The sequence below is a fragment of the Mustelus asterias genome, unplaced genomic scaffold (genome assembly GCF_964213995.1).
Source record: "Mustelus asterias unplaced genomic scaffold, sMusAst1.hap1.1 HAP1_SCAFFOLD_178, whole genome shotgun sequence".
Lineage (NCBI taxonomy): Eukaryota > Metazoa > Chordata > Chondrichthyes > Carcharhiniformes > Triakidae > Mustelus > Mustelus asterias.
This window is the reverse complement of record NW_027590179.1, coordinates 421,258-445,669: the sequence shown is the minus strand read 5'-3', so window position 1 is coordinate 445,669 and position 24,412 is coordinate 421,258. Positions and strand designations below refer to the sequence as shown.

General features: G+C 43.0%; 1 protein-coding gene across 1 annotated transcript in view; it reads right to left on the bottom strand.

Annotated features, from left to right (window-relative positions):
• Positions 1–24,412, bottom strand: part of LOC144485258 (scavenger receptor cysteine-rich type 1 protein M130-like) — a 48,600-nt gene that overhangs the window by 4,701 nt on the left and 19,487 nt on the right. Inside the window, exons 4-17 of the mRNA XM_078203474.1 lie at positions 22,774–23,081; positions 19,351–19,441; positions 18,252–18,336; positions 17,049–17,372; positions 13,250–13,564; positions 11,922–12,236; positions 10,922–11,236; positions 9,000–9,314; positions 7,710–8,027; positions 7,568–7,624; positions 7,159–7,470; positions 6,980–7,018; positions 6,673–6,789; positions 1,075–1,182 (exon numbers count right to left, since the gene is read on the bottom strand). Of these exons, the coding sequence (XP_078059600.1) occupies positions 1,075–1,182; positions 6,673–6,789; positions 6,980–7,018; positions 7,159–7,470; positions 7,568–7,624; positions 7,710–8,027; positions 9,000–9,314; positions 10,922–11,236; positions 11,922–12,236; positions 13,250–13,564; positions 17,049–17,372; positions 18,252–18,336; positions 19,351–19,441; positions 22,774–23,081 (3,019 nt within the window). The remainder of the gene's footprint in view (positions 1–1,074; positions 1,183–6,672; positions 6,790–6,979; positions 7,019–7,158; positions 7,471–7,567; positions 7,625–7,709; positions 8,028–8,999; positions 9,315–10,921; positions 11,237–11,921; positions 12,237–13,249; positions 13,565–17,048; positions 17,373–18,251; positions 18,337–19,350; positions 19,442–22,773; positions 23,082–24,412) is intronic.

Below are 24,412 nucleotides of genomic sequence, written 5' to 3'. Positions count from 1 at the left end.
AATCCTTTTCAGAGCCATGCAATCCACTCAAAATGGCATCAAAGCAATGTTCAGTTGACATGCACCCTCGCTCTTTTGAGCAATGATTCGGTGAAAAGCTGCAATTCTGCCTCTGCTCGAATTTTCCTTTCTTTGAAAATGCATGGATGAAAATGTTCCAATGAGTTTTATGCTTTTAGTTCGTTTTTGTTTCTACCTGTTGATACCATTCCCATTCCCAGCTTGTGAAGTCATGAACTGAAGTGTTATCTCTGGTATAAACTGAAACAAACAATTGATTAATATTTCTGTCATTTCAGCATTGTTGACTATTGGTAAAAACTATCCCTCGAAAATACCTGAAGTTAATTCTGAGTTGGCCGTTTTATTTCCGTTTTGATTGAATATTTTGCTCTTTCAGTTAACACTCCATTCTTTACTAATATAGTAGTCCTCCTTTGTCACCATCACTAATTACATCATCTTTTTTCCCGATTCCACATCTCACTTTGCTCAGTTCGCTACTCCACTGAGTCTAACACATTTCCCCCATTGTTTTTCCTTGTTTGCATTGGCGATGTTTCTTTATACTTAATAGTTTGCATTTGTTTTTTGCTTTTTCTTGTTATATTTTTCCCTTGATTCGGTCCAAAAATGGTTTTAAAACTACCCATTTTAGCAAAAAAACCCTATTATACTCCAGGTACTTCCCCAAATACTAATCTGTCCCTGTAATTAGGTGCTGTGTATGCGGCCAGCAGTAATGTATTGAATTGATTTTCATATTCAATCAAATGTTTCACTTATTATTATTTAAATCAGACTTTGATGTATGCAAGGTGCAAAGCAGTTGGAAATTGGAAACAGTTACTCTACTCGCTACTTTTACACAGAAGGCAGAAATATTCTTGAAAAATAATGAACATTGGTAATCGAATCAGGACTCGAATCCTCTCAAGATAAATAAAGGCATTTAATAAGTCTCCCTTCTACATGAGCACGGTGAGGGTAATGGTTCTTTTGACCATGGTTAAAGGGGGTAAACATGAAGCGGCATTTTTGCAGTATAGCTTGGGTTTTAAAAAGAACACAAACCTGAAGCACGAGACTGAGTGTATAGCTTGGCGGGAGGAATATTATCTATTTCTTCATAAATGGCTTGGTATAAAACAGAAGGTGGATCCCAGCTACCAGCAATAGGTTCTGTTGGAGGAAGATCGGGGCAGTTAGCATATTGTTACATTCTGGAACTATATTTCAGTTCAGGATTTTTATTGATTTCATATCTCACTCTATGTCGAGGTGAGATTCAAACCAGGGTCCGGTGGAATTTATTTTGTTTCTCTGCATCATCAATCCAGTGATGATACCACTGCCTCCATCACAAGGAACACTGAGACATTTAGAGACCAATGAAGGTCAGCGCATAAGATATGAATCAAGAGAACTCGGTGCGAGTTCAGATACATGCAATATTTTTGTTTATCTGTTCAAAACCAGTGGTGCAAAAGGCAGACATTCAACAAATTCCATGGCCATGTTTTAACATGGAGCTGGTCGGTAACCTGTCGCCAGAGGAACGCCATTCCATACCAGGCGTGGCCGAACAGGATTATCTCCCACTCTCACCGCATGACATTGTTGCCTTGGAAGGGTGTTACAGGAAGTTCTGACACTTTTTTCGTATAAAGTCTTGGGACCGAACGTGAAACATCTGACTCAGAGAGAGGGAGGCTACTCACAATACCACCGGCATTGATCCTGTAATATTAGTGGAATAGTTGCTGGGATGCAGTGTTGGCATTGATAATTGTGTAAATTCATACCATCACGTCTCAAAATGGGACGAGTACTGTTAGAGAACTTGACACGGCAAAAAACTCAGTGTTGGTTTGCAACCAATTGTAAGTGGAAACAAAATGCCAGTTGCCAAATAATTAATGAACACAGTGGAACATAGGAAATAGGAGCGAGATTGGGCAATTCAGCCATTTGAGCCCGCTCCACCATGCTATATGATCATGGCTGATCTGATCCTGCTTTCAAATCCACAAACCTGCCTGCCTCATTTGAGCTTTGTCCAGCTTTCATTGAGACACATATTTATTTCGTTCTTGAATCTGCTGACTGATTCTGTCTCCCCTGCACTTTGGGCAATCGTTCAACAGGTTCACAAAACTCTGAGGGAATTTGTCCCTCACCCCAGATTTGGAACTACTTTGGCTCACTCTTAATCTATGAGCCTTTCTTGGAGACTCTCCAACAAAGCGGAATATCTGTTCAACATCCACCTCATCAATCCCTTTAGCATTTTATATACCTCAATCAGATCCCCCCTTATTCTTTTGATCTCCACCGAGTATAAGCCCAAGTTTTCAAACACTCCTCGTTGGTAGCCCTTTCATCCCTGGAATCAATCTGGTGAACATCTTCTCAACTGCCTCCAGTGTCAGCACTTCCTTCATCAGGTACGGAGACTAAATCTGGACACAATACTCCAGGTGTAGTCTCACGAAGGCCCTTATCCAGTGTTAACAACATTTCTTTACATTTCAAACCGGGTCCTTTTGTAATAAATTCCAATATTCAATTTGCCTTTCTTATGAAATGCTGCGCCTGCAAATTAATGTTCTGTCATTCATGCACAAGGACACCCAGATCCCTCTGCACTGACAGACTTTGAATGCTCGTCCCATATAAATAATCATTTACCCTTTTAATGTTTTGACGTGAAAATGGATGACCACACACGTATCCACATTAATCTCCATTTGCCACATTCTGGCCCATTCTCCTAGCCTGTCAATATCCAACTGTAATCTCTATAATCTGAACAGAGCCTGCTTTCCCACTCATCTTCGGATCCTCCGCGAATCTTGCTATGTTGCACTCTGGCCCTAATCGCAGGTCAGTTAAATCGGTTGTAAACAGTTGAAAACTGAAAACGGCGTCATCCGTCGTGTTACAGTCAATTTCACTCCAGAGAAGGACCCATTTATCTCGACCCTATGCTTTCTCTCACTCAATCAATCCTCTATCCAAGCCAATGTTCTGTGCCCAGCCCCTGGGATCTAACACTCTTGTCCAATGCCTTCTATAATCCAGATATGCCACATCCACGTGATCCCCATCATAGAACCATAGAACCATAGAAAATTACAGCTCAGAAACAGGCCTTTTGGCCCTTCTTGTCTGTGCCGAACCATTTTATGCCTCGTCCCACTGACCTGCACTTGGACCATATCCCTCCACACCCCTCTCATCCATCAACCCGTCCAAGTTTTTCTTAAATGTTTATCTGGCAGCTCATTCCACACTCCCACCACTCTCTGCGTGAAGAAGCCCCCCCTAATATTCCCTTTAAACTTTTCTCCTTTCACCCTTAACCCATGCCCTCTGGTTTTTTTCTCCCCTAGCCTCAGCGGAAAAAGCCTGCTTGCATTCACTCTATCTATACCCATCAAAATCTTATACACCTCTATCAAATCTCCCCTCAATCTTCTACGCTCCGGGGAATAAAGTCCCAACCTATTCAATCTCTCTCTGTAACTCAGCTTCTCAAGTCCCGGCAACATCCTTGTGAACCTTCTCTGCACTCTTTCAATCTTATTTACATCCTTCCTGTAACTAGGTGACCAAAACTGTACACAATACTCCAAATTCGGCCTCACCAATGCCTTATATAACCTTACCATAACACTCCAACTTTTATACTCGATACTCCGATTTATAAAGGCACCGAGTACCAAAGGCACTCTTTACGACTCTATCCACCTGTGACGTCACTTTTAGGGAATTCTGTACCTGTATTCCCAGATCCCTCTGTTCAATGCACTCTTCAGAGTACTACCATTTACCGAGTACGTTCTTCTTTGGTTTGTCCTTCCAAAGTGCAATATCTCACACTTGTCTGCGTTAAATTCCATTTGCCATTTTTCAGCCCATTTTTCTAGTTGGTCCAAATCCCTCTGCAAGCTTTGAAAACCTTCCTCACTGTCCACTACACCTCCAATCTTTGTATCATCAGCAAACTTGCTGATCCAATTTACCACATTATCATCCAGATCATTGATATAGATGACAAACAACAATGGACCCAACACCGATCCCTGCGGCACACCACTAGTCACAGGCCTCCACTCAGAGAAGCAATCCTCCACAACCACTCTCTGGCTTCTTCCATTGAGCCAGTGTCTTATCCAATTTACTACCTCCCCATGTATACCTAGCGACTGAACCTTCCTAACTAACCTCCCATGAGGGACGTTGTCAAAGGCTTGCTGAAATCCAGGTGGACAACATCCACCGCCTTCCCTTCATCCACTTTCCTGGTAACCTCCTCGAAAAACTCTAATAGATTGGTCAAACATGACCTACCACGCACAAAGCCATGTTGACTCTCCCTAATAAGTCCCTGTCTATCCAAATATTTGTAGATCCTATCCCTTATCACACCTTCCCATAACTTGCCCACCACCGACGTCAAACTTACTGGCCGATAATTTCCCGGATTTCTTTTGGAACCTTTTTTAAACAACGGAACAACATGAGCCACCCTCCAATCATCCGGCACCTCCCCCGTGAATACTGACATTTTAAATATGTCTGCCAGGGCCCCTGCAAGTTCAACACTAGCTTCCCTCAAGGTCCGTGGGAATACCCTGTCCGGTCCTGGGGATTTATCCACTCTGATTTGCCTCAAGACAGCGAGCACCTCCTCCCCTTTAATCTGTAAAGATTCCATGGCCTCCCTAACAGTTTGCCCTATTTCCGTAGACTCCATGCCCGTTTCCTCAGTAAATACGGATGCAAAAAAGCCATTTAGTATCTCCCCCATCTCTTTTGGTTCCATACACAGTCTACCACTCTGGTCTTCAAGAGGACCAATTTTATCCCTCACTATCCTTTTGCTCCTAACATACCTATAGAAGCTCTTTGGATTTTCCTTCACTCTGTGTGCCAAAGCAACCTCATGTCTTCTTTTAGCCCTCCTGATTTCCCTCTTAAGTAGCTTCTTGCACTTTTTATACTCCTCGAGCATCTGATGTGTTCCTTGCTGCCTGTACATTTCATACAACTCTCTCTTCCTCTTAATCAGTGTTACAATCTCCCTCGAGAACCAAGGTTCCTTATTCCTATTTACTTTGCCTTTAATCCTGACAGAAACATACAAACTCTGCACTCTCAAAATTTCTCCTTTGAAGCCCTCCCACTTTCCATTTACATCCTTACCAGAGAACAGCCTGGGCCAATCCACACTTCCCAGATCCCATCTCATTTCATCAAATTTGGCCTTTTTCCAGTTCAGAACTTCAACCCGAGGACCAGATCTATCCTTATCCACGATCAGGTTGAAACTAATGGCATTATGATCACTGGATCCAAAGTGTTCCCTCACACTCACATCCATCACCTGCCCTAACTCATTTCCCAATAGGAGATCCAATACCGCATCCTCTCTAGTTGGCACCTCTATATACTGATGTAGAAAATTCTCCTGAACACATTTTACAAACTCTACCCCGTCGAAACCTTTAACAGTATGCGAGTCCCAATCTATATGTGGAAAATTAAAATCCCCTACTATCACAACTTTGTGTTTCTTGCAGTTGTCAGCTATCTCTCCGCTGATTTGCTCCTCCAATTCTCGCTGACTATTGGGTGGTCTATAATACAAGCCCATTAATGTGATCATACCTTTCCTGTTTCTCAGCTCCACCCATAGGGCCTCTGTAGACAAGCTCCCTAATCTATCCTGCCTGAATACCGCTGTAACATTTTCCCTGACCAACAATGCCAGCCCCCCACCTTTTATCCCTCTGCCTCTATCCCGCCTGAAACATTGGAACCCTGGAACATTGAGCTGCCAGTCCTGCCCCTCCTGTAGCCAAGTTTCACAAATGGCTATAATGTCATATTTCCACGTGTCTATCCACGCCTTCAGCTCATCTGCCTTCCCCACAATACTCCTGGCATTGAAATAGACACACCTCAAAAAATTATTTCCACCACACTCTACCCTTCCATTTGTGATTTTGCTTGAACTAACCTGTCTTTTTACCCCTGCTCCACTATCTGCTCTGGCACTCTGGTTCCCACGCCCCTGCAAATCTAGTTTAAACGCTCCCCAATAACACTAGCAAATCTCCCTGCAAGTATATTGGTCCCCTTGTAGTTTAGGTGTAACCCGTCTCTCTTGTACAGGTCCCACCTGCCCCTGTAGGTGGTCTACAGTTTGCCACTTTTTGCGTCTCTCCTTTTTTGAATAAGGGTGTCAGATAAGCGTGTTTCCAATCCACTGGTATCTTTCCAGAATCTATGACAAATTGGAATATCATAACTAATTCACCCACTATCTCTGCTGCCATCTCCTTTAATACCAGAGAGTGCAGGCCATCGGAGTTTAATTTCTTGCAATCAACGTTTTAATCTGTTGCAACAAAAATAAATCCCATTCCATGTCTCATGTACTGGTGGGTGGAGCAGGAATATGAATGTAGATAACTCCCTCATTTATATGTAATATTTTACTGTTTCTCATGTGGCTTGAAATAACTTGCTGGCCAATACTCAGTTAAGTTGTTTCTGAATTGTACCCAAGTCATTCTTTGCAAAACGGCAGAGAATCCCCTCTGATGTATGAAGCAACATCCATGACTCAGCGTGGGTTCAGGGATATGATTCGAGCCTTACCTTTTATTGATGATCTCCTCTGCATTACTGCCAAAAGGGCGATTAACTCACAGATTAACAGGACACCGAGTGAGATGCAGATCACCAGAGGGGTGGAGGTGCTTTCATCTTCATGTCCTTGATGAAAGATTCCAAGAAGTTTTGTGAGATAAAATGTCCACCATGTTTTTAAATACTTATATGATCAGGAAACACTCAGAATGTCGTTAGAAATTGACAAAATTAAGGCAATGCCAATGTGTGATAATTATTTATCCCAATGTAAAATTAGCCGTAATCGTGATTGATATTTATTACAGAGATATACCTGAAGGTGTGGGCGGAGAAGTCGGAGATAATTCCGGACCTGATGAAGACATGGTAAAAAGAGCACAATTATTTGCATTGTTGGTCAGAAAGACATCTGAAAACATGAATTATATTCAGCAAAAATGGGCCGGACAACGTCGCACAGTCCCAAACGGAACCGATCAGTGGAACACATACCGGAGCAAATCACACTGGCATCTTCCTTGTGATCACAGTCAGCTTGAGCTAATGACGAAGAAGGGCAGTCAAACAGAAAGGCTTCGCTTCCGGCACACCTGACGTCATCCAGCCAGACAGTACCGTTACCCTGCCCAAAAGCGGCCCCTCCTGAGGCCATTAGAGCGGAGCCACAGCCCAGCTGTCTGCAGACAACACTGGCATCGTTCATATCCCAAGAATCATCACAAACCGTGCCCCAGGCTCGATTACACAATACCTCCAATCTCCCGGAGCAGTTGTTGTTACCTCCAGCCAAGCGCAAACTTTGCCCTAAATTTGTCAAAGATAATAAATAAATTATTAACCTTGATGTAGCACAAGAGAGGAATACAATCAGGTAGCTGTTTTATTAAAGTTGAGAAAACACCTGATTCTCGCTTGCAGCCGTTTGCACTGTCCTGCTCTTGCTTCGGTGTGTCTCCCCCTGTTGATAAGACAAACATGCTGACTCCATGAGGAACATCAATATTTCAAATCACACCCGCAAGCAAAATGATTGTTTGTGTTACCTGAACAAACGACACCTGCATCTTCCCGATGATGACAGTTGTGTTGACCCCACGGATCTGCCTGGCATTGCCAAAGGGTCGACTCGTGTGAAAGGCACTCGACCTCATCCAACCAAATAGGTCCGGATCCTTCTCCGAATGAGCGAGCGTCATAGTCGATGGAAACTAGTGTGCCGCAACCTAACTGTTTACAGATCACTGTTCCAGCATCTTGATACAGGTTTTCACCGCAAACTGTTCCCCAGGTCCCATTATAGAACACTTCCACTCTGCCCTCACAGCGATGCTTTCCCTTCACCAAACGCAGCTCTTTGTGCTCTGTCAAGCAAGTAATAAATAACCACATGGTTCAGTTAACAATTCTGTATCCACAGTGCACTGTGGGTATATATATGTATATATATATATATATGTCTAAGTTGAGTTCACGGTTTGCCATAATTATTTCACAAAGGTCACAGAAATACAGATATAATCAAGAATAAGCAACATTGAATTTCAATCGAAATATTTGAATGATGGACCCGATTGATTGCTTGCCGGAATGGTGAGAGGGCCAATGCTTTATGCTCTGTGCGCAGACTACCAGAAGAGCTTCAAAAAGTTCCCATAGTGAAAGCCCATGAAAGACAATGGGAAACTAGGCAATCAGTATCAAAGTAGATTTAAAAAGTTTGTAAAGTTTCTCGTTACTTAAGTAGCAAAAGTTCCGGTGTGAGATTCACATGGATTGGCGCTGCGGTTGCTGCTCCTTGGGACTTTGTAATCGGCAGTAAAAATGAACGTCTATTGTGGCAGCAAACTGGTTTGTATAGTTAATACTGAAGAGGACTGCAAAGTATGTATCAAAATGTTAATACATGGCAGGATACACATGCCGATGACAACTTAGTTTTCGTCCTGCTAAGAGGAATGGAGCGAATTTTGATGCGAAGAATAAAGTGACAGCATGCTTCTTGAGAAATAAGTGATTAAATCAAATATCTTTGCAAAATAATGTAGTTATCCGGAAAATTTTACACATAACCTGATGAAATTTAAGGCTCGTGATCAGAATAGTCAGTGATATTAAGTGGAAGATGCATTTATGTCAGGAAATGAGGGATAAAGAAACATAAGGCAACACATCAGAAGTCGGCTGTCGAAATACTTTAGCAATAATTACGTCCAGAATTTTAAAAAATCAGAGCCGGATTTGACAGAATGTCCTTCGTAAGCACCGTCCTGAGGTATATCAGGAACATATCTTATGTATGAAAGTTCTAATGTAACTGAAGTTAGGACAGTTACCAGAGCACATGATCTTCACATCTTCTTTATGATTACAGTCATGGTTACGCCACAATGCATGGGGACATTCCCAGAGAAATGATTCACTCCCGGAGCATTCCAGCTCATCCAACCAAATTGGGTCTGCGTCAGGTCCAGCCGATATATGAAGAGGAAGCCGCAATGCGTGTCCACAATCCAGCTGCTTGCAAACCACGTCAGCGTCTGTAAGATCCCAGGAATCATCACAAACTGAGCCCCAGGTCCCATTGTGATAAATCTCCAGTCGGCCCGCACATCGGCTTCCACCGCCAGAGAGCCTTAACTGCTTGTGTTCTAATAGAATAATGAAAGTTTCATATTATGTTTCTTAAACATATTCATCTCGTTGCTAAATTCAAACTGTTGTATAATTTCCAGCTCAATTAAAACCTGCATTTTAACTGCCGTTGACAGCGACATTAATCTATGCTCTAGAAAAAACAGTTTCTGTTCGGAGGCAAAATAAATGATGGAGAGTTTACAAATCTTCTAGATATTCACATTTCCAACTGGAATATAATGCGACGGTTTTCGGTTTGGATCTGACCCACTCATTGCAGCTTGTTTTGCTTTGTTATCAATTATGTAATTGTGGTAATTAGTTGTTCCACACAGAATGTTTTAAGCAGACATTTGCTTCTTTGTTTTTCACTGCCTCATTTTGCCATGCAAACTTCATCAGATACTTCACCAGTTCACACATATATATCGGAACAAATCAGAGGTACTGCAAATATGCAAGTAGGCTGGGAGTGACTTGACCTTTCAGACAGTGTCCTTTCTTGCGAACTCACCCAAAATGTTCATCAGTTCCTTGTTATCTCAAGAATGCAGATTTCAAAACTACTCTGATGGACGCCCCTCCAAAACACGTGAATGCAATCAGAACTTTTCGAAACGAACCGCGCACATTTCAACTCACCAGCAGCGACCAGCGCACGCATAAACCCGCACTCGCACCCCCTCCCTCCCCAATCCCTTCCCCTGCCCCCATACTGACCAACAGCACCACCAGCCCTGGCTATTTGATCTGCATTGGACTCTCTTCCGTCAATACAAATTGGCTTCAAAATATCATGGTCATGTTCAGAGATATCGATGCTCTCCACTCCTGCTCACCGCTCTGCCATAGCCAGCCCCACTACCCCGAGCGATCATGAAAATCACCGCTCATGGATCCAATCCACACGGCAGCACAGTGGTTCGCACTGCTGTGTTCGCAACACCAGGGACCTGGGTTTGATTCCTGGCTTGGATCACTGTCTGTGTGGAATTTGTACATTCTCCCCGTGTCTGCGTGGGTTTGCTCCGGTTTCCGCCCATATTCTGAAAGACGTGCATTGACCCAAGCAGGCGGTGGACTGTGGCGACTCGGGGAATTTCACTGTAACTTCATTCCAGTGTTCATGTCAGCCTTACTTGTTACCAATAAATTACCTTGAACTAAGATTTTGGCTTTCCTTCCCATCTGACGCTTCATGCAGCAATCCTTTCTTCATACTTATTTAAACAGTCATTATGTGAGTGACTGGGACACAAGGTTGCAATCCACTTCTTGAACGTGGCCCCCTCTCTCTTCGTTGTGCTGTTGAAACCCACCCCACTGATCAGCACATTAGTCCCATTGCCGATTTGTCTTTAGTTGTGTTGGTCTCAATTTACAGAGGGAAGTTACCTGGAGATTTGTAAAGTTGTTAAATGATTTTATTAAATTGTTATTGTCATCATATTCCAAACTATTATGTTTTATTTTTCTTTCCGGGGCGTCCTGTCCTGCATCCAAGCACCAGTGTGAAATATCTCAGCTACGTGTTCCCGAGGAAGAAGTAAAGTATATTCCCCAGTTGACCAAGATTACATTTTTCCCTTTATGTTTCTGGAAAAGTGACCTGTTTATTCACCTGAGCACAGAACCCCGACGCCGATGCTGTCACTGCGATGCGGGTTCAATGTGAATATGCTGCACTTTCGGAGATGCGATTCGTTTCCTTCACACCGGACATCATTCACCCACACAGGCCCTTCACCCTCTCCGTACTTTGAATTGTTATAGGAGGCTTCGGCTTCGCCGCAGCCCAGCTGTCTGCAGGCCACGTTCGCGTCATTCAGGTCCCAGAGGCTGTCGTGCACTCTGCCCCAGCTGTGATTGTGGTAAATCTCCACTCGCCCATCACACCGACTTCCCCCATTCATCAATCTCAGTGACCAGTTTTCATCTAGGCGAAGAAAGACATGCAGACCAGTGGTTACAGTGCAGCAAATTAACTCAAATTAATATTTGAAACCCACCCCACTGATCAGCACATTAGTCCCATTGCCGATTTGTCTTTAGTTGTGTTGGTCTCAATTTACAGAGGGAAGTTACCTGGAGATTTGTAAAGTTGTTAAATGATTTTATTAAATTGTTACTGTCATCATATTCCAAACTATTATGTTTTATTTTTCTTTCCGGGGCGTCCTGTAAAGATGTGCGGGTTAGGTTGATTGGCCAGGTTAAAAATTGCCCCTTAGAGTCCTGAGATGCGTAGGTTAGAGGGATTAGCGGGTAAATATGTGGGGGTAGGGCATGGGTGGGATTGTGGTCGGTGCAGACTCGATGGGCCGAATGGCCTCCTTCTGCACTGTAGGGTTTCTATGATTTCTATGATGATTACCTTTCGCCAGATCAGCTCCCCCGGTGCAGTGGTGAAGGATGTCATGTGATGCTGCTGAGCACAGCCAGACAGGAGGCTGAACAGCCAACGTGGCTGCTCCATATTTGAAGCAAATACATTGATAAGCGGATGAATAATACATGTTTATGGAACTCAAGGACGGGGTAGCATTTGGGCGGTTAAATGCAGAAATATCCTCACTAATCCCAGCACCACGTGTTTTCATTATCTTGATTTAGGGACTCACCCGTGCAGATGACACTGGCGTCATTTTCATGTGAGCAGTGATACTCTTCCACGGATGAAACCGGACACTCCAACAACCGGGACTCATTGCCGCGACAGCTGTAGTTCTCCTTCCACATTGTGCCATTTCCCTTCCCAAAGCCTGCACCTCTCGGGATTTTCTCTACCACTCCACACTGAAGATGCTCACAGATCACACTGGCGTCTTCTAAACCAAAGTAAGCATCACAGAGCGTCCCCCAGTGTTCTCCATGCAGCACTTCCACACGGCCGGAGCACCTGTCCTTTCCACCAACCAATCTCGGCCCATGATTTCCTGTTTCAGGTACAAACCCAGACCCAAATAATTTATACATCGAAATTAGAAAAACACATGACAGTTTATTTTTGTAAACGGGAAAACACACTTTATATCTGCATCTACAATCATTGCCCAATATTCACAAATGATCACATAGAACTAATTAACATTCTGTGTGATGCTTTTAGGAAGGTGCTTCAACCCAAAGAGAACAGTCCATCCTGAAGAGAAAAGCTCATGTGCCATTGGCAGAATATACTGTCTTTGGAACAGGTCCAGTATACATTTTAAATAAAGTGCACGGTGTTTTAGCATTGCATTACGATGCAATTATAAAACGATATCCTCTGGGAGCAATAAGCTGCGCATAAAATGGTAAGTGCAACCTCCAAAATTAGACAGAATCTCGGACCGGATAATTCAGAAAATAAATTTCGTTCGAAAGATTACTGTATTTTTCTGGAGGTTATGCACATTATTGACACGTTATCCATGCTTTGAAATCTCCTCTACACATTAGTACAATTTTCCACCTGAACAGCTGGATGTAAAACATGCACTTGCAATGGCTTTACTAAGCTCATTCAATTATTTTGTTTAATGCAAGATATTTGAAATATAAAACGCTTCATTTATTCTGCTGCGCCAATAACCTCTTTAAAATGCAAACACAGTTATTGTCTGCTATAATCCATGCAGTGGGTTCATGGCTTGGGATGCAGAGAACGTCTACCCAACAGCTCCACAAATAATGTCATATCAAATGTTTAAGAGAAACCTATGTTTAGCCAAGGTTCGAAATCAACAATAATAATCTGCTCATTTCAGACCACGAATAAAAACGCAGACATTTCTGATTTGCAAAAAACGTGCATATTTTGAAATAATGTTTCAAAATTACAACAAATTTACAGTGAAATATGAAGGTCTGGTTAGGTATGTCCATGTTAGAGAGAAAGAGAAATGTAATCTCTCCATTGCTGAAATATTAAGAGTTTTTTTTCTAATATTCACAAGTCTGCACTCACCGGAACAGATCACACTGACATCGTTCCTGTGGGTGCACTCGGACCGATTTACAGGAACAAGGGTGCAGTACATCAGGCCTGTCTCGCTGCCTTTACATTCAAGTCTATCGTTCCATATTAGTCCAGCGCCCTCTCCAAAATAAGCCCCGCTTCTAATGGAAATGGCGATTCCGCACTGAAGCTCAGCACAGACCACTCTGGCGTCATTCCAATCCAAGTCAAGGTCACATACTGTGCCAGATTCTATACCGTTATGGATCTCCAATCTGCCGGAGCATGGGAAAGCTCTGGATACTAGTTTTGGAAATCTGTGGGCTGAATAACAACAGATCAGAGTCACACTAATTATTATCAAAAAGTATTCACATCCGCTTAATTAGATTCTATCATGATTGGTTCTGAATCTGGTTCCTTTTAGTTGCCCCTTAATCTAAAGATGTATCGTTCAGGGGAATTATCGAGGTAAAAACGTGGGGTGCGACCTGGGTTAGATACTCTGTCGGTTCGACTCAACGGGCTGAATGCCCTTCTTCTGCATTAAGAAATTCTACAATTAAAGATGTTTCATTAAGTTCAATAGGTGTCAACTATTATACTCTCCAGAAGCCGTGTTCAGTCTCACAGCGATTCCTCTGGAACACTCTTCCCCATTCCTCCCTTAAATTGAACCGAGTGCTGGTTTATCTCAATAAATTCTGAGTATAACTGCCCCCTACCGCCTGGTGATGGGAAATATCACAATGTGCAACAGGCGGACCTGAATCAATAACATATGGAATTATTTGCCCAGGGATGTTCGAACTGATAGGCATCAAACGAAATTCTATATTTATTTTTCGGTGTGTTGAGAATGAACGTTCTGAAAGGACTTCAACCAGAAATGAAACGGTGGATCCCAGCATGTCTCAATGGTGATTTGCAAACAACACTCGAGCTTTATTGAGGGTCCATGTGTACAGATCTCAAAATGCAAAGGCCAGGTGCAAAACGTAATCAAAAATCCTTCTGGAATTTTAGCATTTCTATTGAGATGGCTCGACTATGAAAGGGGGCGGGGGGGGGGGGGGCAGAGTTTCTGCTTCAAGTTTCAGTAACTTTGTTCAGTCCATATCTGGAATGGAATCGGCAATTCAGGGAACTGCATCCTTGAAAGGATCTCCTGTTCTGGAAAATAGTCCAGTGAGAGTGTCGCAGGCTCCTGGTTCCTGAGTCTGGACAACATCTCCTTCTGTCAGTTTACACTGTGTGAAATCTGCCTGAAGCTGCAGCAGCTGTAAATGTTAAAACAACTCATCTTCCTTCACTTTATTCTGGAGAAAGTATCGACTGCCGCATATTTGTTTGAAATACAACCTACTGAAGAAATTGATCCAGCACAATTTATTCATTGGAACACTCTCCCAATAACATTTCTGATTTCTCTCCCTGACAGACTCGAAAGGTAAACTCGTCCGAAAAAAATAACACGAGGGGAAATCGTATAGGAACAGTTGGTATTCATCAGATTCGGGGTATGAGAGGGAGGTAAGTTCCCAAATAGTATCAAACATTTGAGGAAGAGGCTTTACATGACAGCTATTAAAACGCCTGGGGAGGCAGGAGATATCCAGACAGTCCCCTCTCACACAAAATCAGAAAATGTTGGAACAATTCGGTAGCTGTGGCAGAATTTGTGGCGAAGGAAGAATAGAGGGAAGTTTCCAGCACGCATGAATCTCCTCCAGACCCTTCTCATCCTCACTCCGCTCTTGGAACACGTTCAGTTTGACCAGTGATTGCTGCTCTGAAAGTAGCCGCAGTGATTGGATAAGCGCTCTATGGCCTCCGCAATCAATGGTCAGTAAATGTCAAACACATGGACCAAGACACCCAGATTTAATTCAGCGACAGCCGCCAATTCCGACGGAGTGCCGCATGATCCGGACTCCCCATAAGTATAATTACGTGCACAGCCAGCCGATCAAAGCATGCCCGACCTTTTGACTCTGCACAGGCAAGATCGGGGCATATTAGCATGCCTGGGCTTCCCTCAATCACCCCCTCCCCCTCTCTCCCCGCAGGTCTTCCCCACCCACCCCCTTCCCCCACGTAGTTGCTGAGAGGTCCGTCGATGTCTCCAGGCGTGTGGTTGTGTCGGTTGAGGCACTGGGAGAGGGGTGGTGCTGGAGAGCTCGAAGGGTTGGGGGATCGGGAGGCCTCCTACCGTATCTCTGGGGTTCGGACCACATTTTCATCTGAGGGGACAATTTCTGGACACTGATACAAAAAATAGGCATTAAGAATGGAGCGATTTGGAGTTAAGTTAAAACAGCAGAATAACCCAAACGCTGCGGACAGATGAATATAAACGATTGCTCAGCAGAAGCCCGATTGTTGTACAGGATTTGCTCTGTGTGGTCCTGGAATGCTTCATTATTTGTTGAATGGTGATCGGAACTGATCAGTGAGGAACCAGGAGCGAACAACCCCTCTCCTGAACATAGCTAACAGCAAGCGCTCAGCTCAAGGACACAGCTGGCCTGTGCACGGTTGTGGTCATTGTTAATCACTCTCATTCATCAACCGTTTTTGTCACTTCCTCAAAGAACTCCACCAAATTTGTAAGGCACGACCTCCCTCTTACAAAACCATGCTGTCTGTCACTAATGAGATTGTTCCGTTCTAAATGCACATACATCCTGTCTCTAAGAATCCTCTCCAACAACTTCCCTACCACGGACGTCAAGCTCACCGGCCTATAATTTCCTGGGTTATCCCTGCTACCCTTCTTAAACAACGGGACTACATTCGCTATCCTCCAATCCTCAGGGACCTCACCCGTGTCCAAAGAAGCGACAAAGATTTCCGTCAGAGGCCCAGCAATTTCACCTCTCGTCTCCCTGAGCAGTCGAGGATAGATGCCATCAGGCCCTGGGGCTTTGTCAGTTTTAATGTTCCCTAAAAAACCTGACACTTCCTCTCTTGTAATGGAGATTTTCTCCAACGGGTCAACACCTCCCTCTGAGACACTCCCGGTTAACACGCCCCTCTCCTTCGTGAATACCGATGCAAAGTATTCATTTAGGATCTCCCCTCTTCCCTTGGGTTCTAAGCATAATTCCCCTCCTTTGTCCCTGAGAGGTCCGATTTTCTCCCTGACAACTCTTTTGTTCCTAACGTATGAATAGAATGCCTTAGGATTCTCCTTAATCCTGCCTGCCAAGAACATCTCGTGACCTCTTTTTGCCCTTCGAACTCCCCGTTTGAGATCTTTCCTACTCTCTCTGTATTCCTCCAGAGCTCCATCTGTTTTCAGTTGCCTGGACTTAACGTACGCCTCCCTTTTCATTTTAATCAGATCCTCAATTTCCCTGGTTATCCACGGCTCTCGAATCCTACCTTTCCTATCTTTCCTTTTTACAGGCACATGCCTATCCTGCAGCCTTATCAATAGTTCCTTAAAAGACTCCCACATGCCAGATGCTGACTTACCCTCGAACATCCTCTCCCAATCAACATCCACCAATTCCTGTCTCATCCGGCTATAGTCAGCTTTCCCCCAGTTTAGCACCCTGCCCGTAGGACAGCACTCATCCTTGTCCATTACTATCCTAAAGTTAACAGAGTTGTGGTCACTATTTGCCACATGTTCCCCTCCTTTATTATAAACTTAAATCCTGGTGTTAATGTAAGAACACTTCTATTTTCAGAATATTGAAATTATTCACCACTCTCTTCACGACTGTGTCCAGTCTCAGAAAACTTTATCCGCCCCTTCCCGGAGAGCAGGCTGTAGATGATGGACAGATTTGTTTTTTACCTGAGCAAATCACGCCGGCATCACTGGAGTGCGAAAAGCCAAAGGTACGATGGTCACCCCATGGAAAAGAGCGACAGTCCCGCAGAGCGGTCTCGCTCCCTTTGCACTCAACATATGACGTCACAATGGGTCCGGATCCTTCCCCAAAGTGAGCCCCGCCCGGTGCCGAGAGCACGGTCCCGCAGCCCAGCTCCCCACACACAACACCGGCGTCCGGCTGGTCCCAGAAATTATCAGACACGGTCCCCCACTGTCCCTTGTAGTGAATCTCCACTCTCCCAGCGCACCGACTCTGCCCATTCGCCAGTCTCAGCTTCACTGCCTCTGTAAAATACAGAAATAAACCAACAGTTATTGGCCGGCTGATACGGCAGGTCAGATCGGAATAATTTGAAACATCGAGTGTGTCCAGAACCTCAACAAACCCTGACAGAATATTCGAGATTGCAAATGGAAGCGGGAATATAAATAGACAGTGGGAACAATCCGTGATTCAGTTGGATGTCCTCTTTTTTTAGGTCAAACCAAACCAAGTAAACAAACTCAGATTAAATCAGGACAAAGTAAAAGGGGCAGCTCCCCAAAAAGGAGGGGGAATCAGTTGGAAGTTCGAAGCATCATTCTGCTGCATCAGGCGGGGGTGTCGATAGGCGCATAATTGATTGAATCAGTGCAAGTCAGGACTGTCATGTTCCACGGTCTATCATACTGCCTGGACTAACATCGTGAAATGTCAATCCTAGTATCGATTCGATATTGCCATCACTGTCGAAACAGGGCCGCCCTGCTGCACCCAGCTGAATTAGACAGTCAGGTAGTCTCCAGCCCTTCCAGGGGCGGTAAGATGCGGCGGGTTTTCGGCGGAACCCTAATATGTCGGTGGTGGGAGGGGCAATAGCAATTGCGCTGCATGTCAGCGCTGGCTGGTAACTCGGGAAGTGAAAAATTATCTCGAAACGGTAGCGGGGCCGCGTTGCTTCTCACCCTGCTCCTCAGGGACCTAATTTAATGTCGTACTGAATCGGGGTGCAGTCATTAAAGATTTTGAGAAAAACATTGCAAGACCATTTTCCTTCACAACTGACAGGCAGATCCAGAATGGAAACATTGAACACAACGACACTGAAATTGTCTCAGGATTTAACATTCAGTTGGATGGATTAGTGCAGTAAAATGTCAGATATGAACTTGGAGGGCGATTACCTGATCGATCAGCCTGACTGTTCCCTGGTCTGCCTGAAATGAAATTTTGAAAATTAATCTTCGCTGCAACACGAGACGAATGAAGCTGTCAAAACCATACATCACAATGTCAACACCGAGGATCTGTGTTATTTCTTCATGATATGATTTGCAAGGAGTCGATGTTAAAAAGTTTTATTCAAATTACCACACCCGTGATATTATGGCCTATTAATATCCGGGTCTCCTTCCACCTTTTTAAAATTCTTGTAACCACGTGTTACCGTATTCCCAAACTAGGAGATTTTGTGTCAGTCAAATCTCCCAATCCATTTGAGTCCCCAGTTTACATAATAGAATTAACAGGACAGTGATTCTTGTCTCCAGTTGGGTTGCTGAAATTTATGACTTGATACACAGAGTAACAATGATAAAGTGACTCGAATATCTCTGCACCGCCGTCCACAATACGGAGAGTGCGTCATTTATTTTCAATGCAGACAATACTCAGTCATCCTTATTAACTCTTCACTATCAATAGACAATATCGATCACCTTCCGCTTATTTGCTCCTTGTTACCAGAATTGTGGGAAAACATTTCAATATTTACTCAAAATTTTCAAACTCTCAATGGTCCACCGAGAATCTCTGGACCCTCTTCATCCATTCTGTCTTTATATCTTTTGCTCCACTTTTCAGCTTTCAGTAATTCTCCCACTGAATCTTTGACCCATTTCAAGATCAAAGAACAAAGAAAAGTACAGCACAGGTACTTCGGTCCTTCATGTCGATTAGGATGATCCAAGTAAAAAAATACCTGCTGCTCTCACTCCGTCCATACCTTTGCATTTCCTCCTTATTCATGTACCCATCCAGATGCCTCTTAAATGTTGCGAATATGCCTACTTCCACCACCTCCTCTGGCAGCACGTCCCAGGCACCCACTACTCTCTGTGAGGAACTTCCCTCACACATCTTCCTTAAACTTTCCCCCTCTCACCTTGAGCCTGTTCCCCCTTTCCTCCTGCATCAGGTCACTAATGACACTAACAAGCAATAAAGTAGAAGGTGCTGGCCACCATACAAGCCGCCTGATTTTCTGGACATGCCAGCCATCACCTGAAACATCTGTGTTCCGTGTAGATGATACACAGCAGCAAATGACCAAAACTTATTCCGCAGTTCATTCCAAAACCGCGATCTCAACCACCTAAAAGCACAAGGACAGAAATACAGCGGTACCTTGAATTTCGCATTCCCTTCTAAGTCGGACACCATGCTGAGTTGGGACTATATTGGGGTTGCTTCATTCTCTTGTGAGCTCAATCCGTAACGCCACTATGCTTGCATCAGTGTATCATATACTGCAGCCAGTCAGGGAAAAAAAGGCTCAGAAACATATTCCTGAATACATCTGGGGACAGGCAACAAATGCTGCATTGTCAGGGACACTGCCCCCACAAAAAATAGTATAATAATAAGAGTGCAAAAGCCGTGTCTGAATGTGGGATGTTTACGTTGTTTGAAAGAGATCTCGAGACATGGAAAGTTTGGTACTGTAAAACGTAGGCCCATTTAAGATCATAAAACGCCATTGGTACAAAACAGTCAGGGAACAAATATATCTCCCCATGACTGAGTCGATCGATCTGTCAATAATGTTTTATCTTAAACTATGAGACCTGACACATAACAAATAAATATCAGCTTTACGTGTGGAATTAATTACATAACATTGTATTTGTCGTTGAAAACCACCGTTAAACTCTGGTACTATTTAGCTCACAGCAGAAAAGACAAATAATGAGTCGCTGGTGGAATCATAATTTCCAATTGTATGGCCATACCAAATTAACTCTTGCCTGAGTATCAGATATCGCATTTAGAATATAAGCAGGCACGTATCCAATCTTTGCGTGGGAAGGTGATATATTTCTGGGGTCTGGAGGCCAAAGCTAATGGTACAAAATCGTTCAAAACATTTTACAAGGAAACGGTGGAATTCGCCAATCGAGAATGAGTCACAGGTTTTCACATCTCATTAAATGCAACAGAGAGCTCAATGGACATTGAGAGCATCTGGGAAGAGGTTGACAAATACCCAGTGACTGTTACAGGATACTGATGTTAATGTTTGGTTAGAAAGCTTTGTTGTGATTTCTGAAGTTCATTGTCCCCAAGAGGAATACCCATGCAGCAAATTCGCGGAAGAAGTCAGATTTTTCACTTCCCTATTATTTCACTAGTACCACTGATATCAAGTATATTGCTCAATAAACCGGTTAAAGCAATGTTGGTTCCACCTCGATGTAATATTTAACTTTTCAGTAGTTACAGCCGTGTCCACTTCTCCAACTCAAAATAATCTGTTTCACAAAAGGCAGCTCACTGTACCAAACGACGAGCATACAGCTCTTCCGCTGAGAAGTAGCAATCCCAAATGTGTGCACGCATTCCATCGGCAGTAATTATAACTTTTACTGTTATTCCACAGGCAGTTCATTGACTTAGATTCCATTCTGCAATGTATGCTATTCTCACAGTGGCGACGGTCTACACCCAGACTGCGCTGTTTAGCTAGAATTTCAATTCCGTCTGTACAACAGACCCAGTAGAATATTTAATCCTACCTGCCGTATCTGAGTTGGATTCCGTGGTAAATCTAAGTTTCTTATTCATTTGCTGATGTTTTTGAAGACTAATGAACTGAAAATGTAACTTTGCGCAAAATATATTATGATAAGATTCTACAAGTTAAGTAAACCATTTCAACATTCAATTCATAAAACCCCAACTAGCGATTCAGTAGCAACAAAAAAAAAATCAATGTTGAATGAGATGAGTCTATTGAGCAGAGGATTAATGGTGAAACAAGATAAAATGTGTTCTTCTTTCTTTTACAAAGCATGCTCTTTGAAGCAACTGCAAAGTCCAATCAGTATTTTTAAGAATTTATTTCGCGGACTATATGTTCTTAACTGCGTGAAGTGTTTGATAACAGTAATGGGGCGCTTTCCTATCAGTAACCCAGCTTTGCAGTGACATTGGGAAGAATAAATATAACAGAAGAGGCACGTAGGGAACCGAGGGAAACTGAACCAAGTCAACGACTTATATCTCAACAAAACTACTGGGCCTGTGGAAGGAGATGAAAGATCAGGTCTCGATCTGCCACAGAAAACGGCATGAGACAAAGAGAAAATGAAAGCATGGAATAGTTTTGAGAATGAAAAATAATTGGAACCTGAAAAAATCACTGCATAGAAATATTAATTTAACACATTCTGGTAATATTCCGGTGGGAGATATGAGGCAATTGAGCAGCAAACCTCACAAAGCAAATCACGCATATTTAGCAAATTACATGATCAACATAACAAGATAAGTATTTTCTTCATATTAATGAAATTAATTCATGACATTATTAATTGCTATTCATGTTAATGTGTTAAAATGCATTATTCACAGACCGAGCCCAACAGTCTGAGGCGGAGGCAGCTATTTTAAATGATTTGTTTGTTTTCTCTCGACACGGGGTTCAGACGGAAAATATACTGAGAAATATCAAGAGAAATATATCCGGACGGTCCTCGCCAAAATTCCTGCATTTTTAAACGCAGTGAGTTGGCTTCCACTCAAACTCCTTTTCAGCAGATTCTAACAGCCACTGCTCTAATTTGTACCAACATAAATCAAGTAGTCCGAATAGAGGTTTTACAGTCACATGTTGTCCATGTATAAGTGCGGTATTTCCATTCAATTTTGTATTTAAATCTCAGGTTGCCGTAAGTCCCGGCCGAGAAATTAAAACATGCATTAATCAGATGTTCTATATTCTAAATATATTTGGAAGGAAATAAGTTAAAAAGAAACAGGGAATCTAACTTATTCACCAACTGAAACTTCTGAAACTTAAATTTCCAATTTCAATGCGCACTTCATAACAACGAAGGACGCATTTGAATATATCAGAGCCGTCTTCCTAAGTGGAGCGGGGAATTCAAAACACTGCTGGAAAAAAAATATAATTTTCCAGATTTAGATTTGACAGTCAATTTTGATTCTCAACTCCAATTAATTGAATCTGCTCACGAATGTAAGGTAGACGGCGATTAAATACAATTTTCGTTGGACACTCGTGGACTCAGAGCAATACTCGGCAAAGGTGTTAGGCCCCTCGGTCCAAAGGGACTGTGCCGGGTGGAATAAAATCAATTCAGTCTCACCCCACTGGCCTGTTCTTGGCTCCTTTGTGCGTTACAATACTTCAAACGCAGAAGCAAGCAGGTTTTCAATGTGCTGAGCACTTCTTCATCCTCCAGCTTTTCAGACACTGAACTCGCCTCCTCTCATTGTTAAATTGATGTACATTAATATCCCATTACCTCCAGATGACAATTATTATTCAAATAATCAACTTTCCCTTACATAGGTCACCAACATTTTTATTACGAAAGCTCAAGATACCTATATATTTGTCAAAATTATATGTTCGTGAATTCTCAATAGACATCGGGATACTTTCAATCAATAATAACTCACAGTTGAGAAGCTGCAATGTAATTAGAGTCAGGAAGGAGCGCAGCATCGTCCCGACTGTCGGTTACTGCGATCAGACTTGACTGTTCACCTAGTTTTGTCCATCGGTACCGGGCTGTCCTTCCAACACTTTCTGAAATACCAAACGCTCCAGGAATGAATTCTTTGAGAAAGCTGTGTTCAGAAAATAATGTTTCCTCCCGTCTGACTAATTGATGCTCCGAATTGATGTGTGAAATGTCAATTGCCGTTTGATAAAAGATACCAATGACAGTTATATCCACCTCCTTGTCCTGTGCAGCTAATGAGGCCTACATTTTTCAAAAGGAAATGAGTCACCAACCCAGCATCGGATCATCGAATCATCATATCTTACAGCAGAGACACAGGCGAGTGAAGGAAATGCATATGGAAAATTTTTGCCGATCATATTCGGCCTGCACTGGATTATGTATATTGTTTTTGCACTGTTTTGCCACTTATTTCAACGAACAATTTCCGAGAAACAGTTGAAGGCCGTGGACAGGATAAGGGTTAAAATTTTCAGGTTAAATCCAAGGGAAATGGACTGGTGCGATGTGGAGAAAATGCATAAATTGCATGTCAGATCCATTCACTTTCCTCAAGAAATCTATCAGTGACAAGTCCAGTCTGATCGGCAGTTCAAGAATCCAGTGGAGTCCGAATACAGCATGTATTCACAACCTGATTTTAACATCTTCACAAGGGAAAAGTGAATAAACTTCACTCCAGCAGCAACTCAAGCAAGAAGTTCAAATCTGTAACATCTGGAATAAAAATAAATCTTTGTCCGAGTGAAAATCAGCCTTTTCCTACTTGTTCTAAGAACAACTTCCGAAGTTTTTACTGTCTCTATTTGGAGAACGATATTCTCGAAGGACAGAGAGCCCAATTTATGCATGTCTACTTATCTGTAGCACCTCCGTACGGAAATCTTGGATGAAATGCTTCTGTTAAAAGACTGTTGTTCTCTATTTGAACTTAATTACTTTTTGAACATACTGTAGAGGCCACCATTACATCTCTGAGCGATTTTGCTGCCTCCGCCCAGTTTAGAGTGACAGAGTTCGGCGGGACGACGCGGCTCAGAAATATTTCTTATCTGCTGGACAAATGTAATTTTATTTTCATGATCAACTTGACAGTAATTTGAGTGAATGTCTTCACAGAGCTGCGTTGAGAGAAGGGAAGCCCACAAACATATTTGTTCCCTACAGGAAGAAATGATTCCTGAGAAGCTGAACAATTGGTATTGAGTAAGACATTGTGTCATCCCGAAGCAGCTCACTGTCTGCGCAGCCTCAGAACACTCGCTGCGCGTTTTCCTGTTTGCTGAACAGACAGGAAGCACCTGGCCTTGTGGCCATGTCTCTGCTCGCATGTTAGTCGCTGCTGCCCTTTAACATTGACGGATTGCAATAGGACTTTCGAACTTGTGTCGGGCAGTGCACTGAGACATGTAAAACTTCAAGTACCTTCATGAATTCACTCGCAGCATATGACAGAATGGCATCTCCAAATATTCCTACAGGGTTATCGGGTACTCCAGGAATAGTGTGTCGCTAAACCTTATAAAATTTCACTTGTGTTCAACAACATTGAAATCAATGGTGTGAGATTA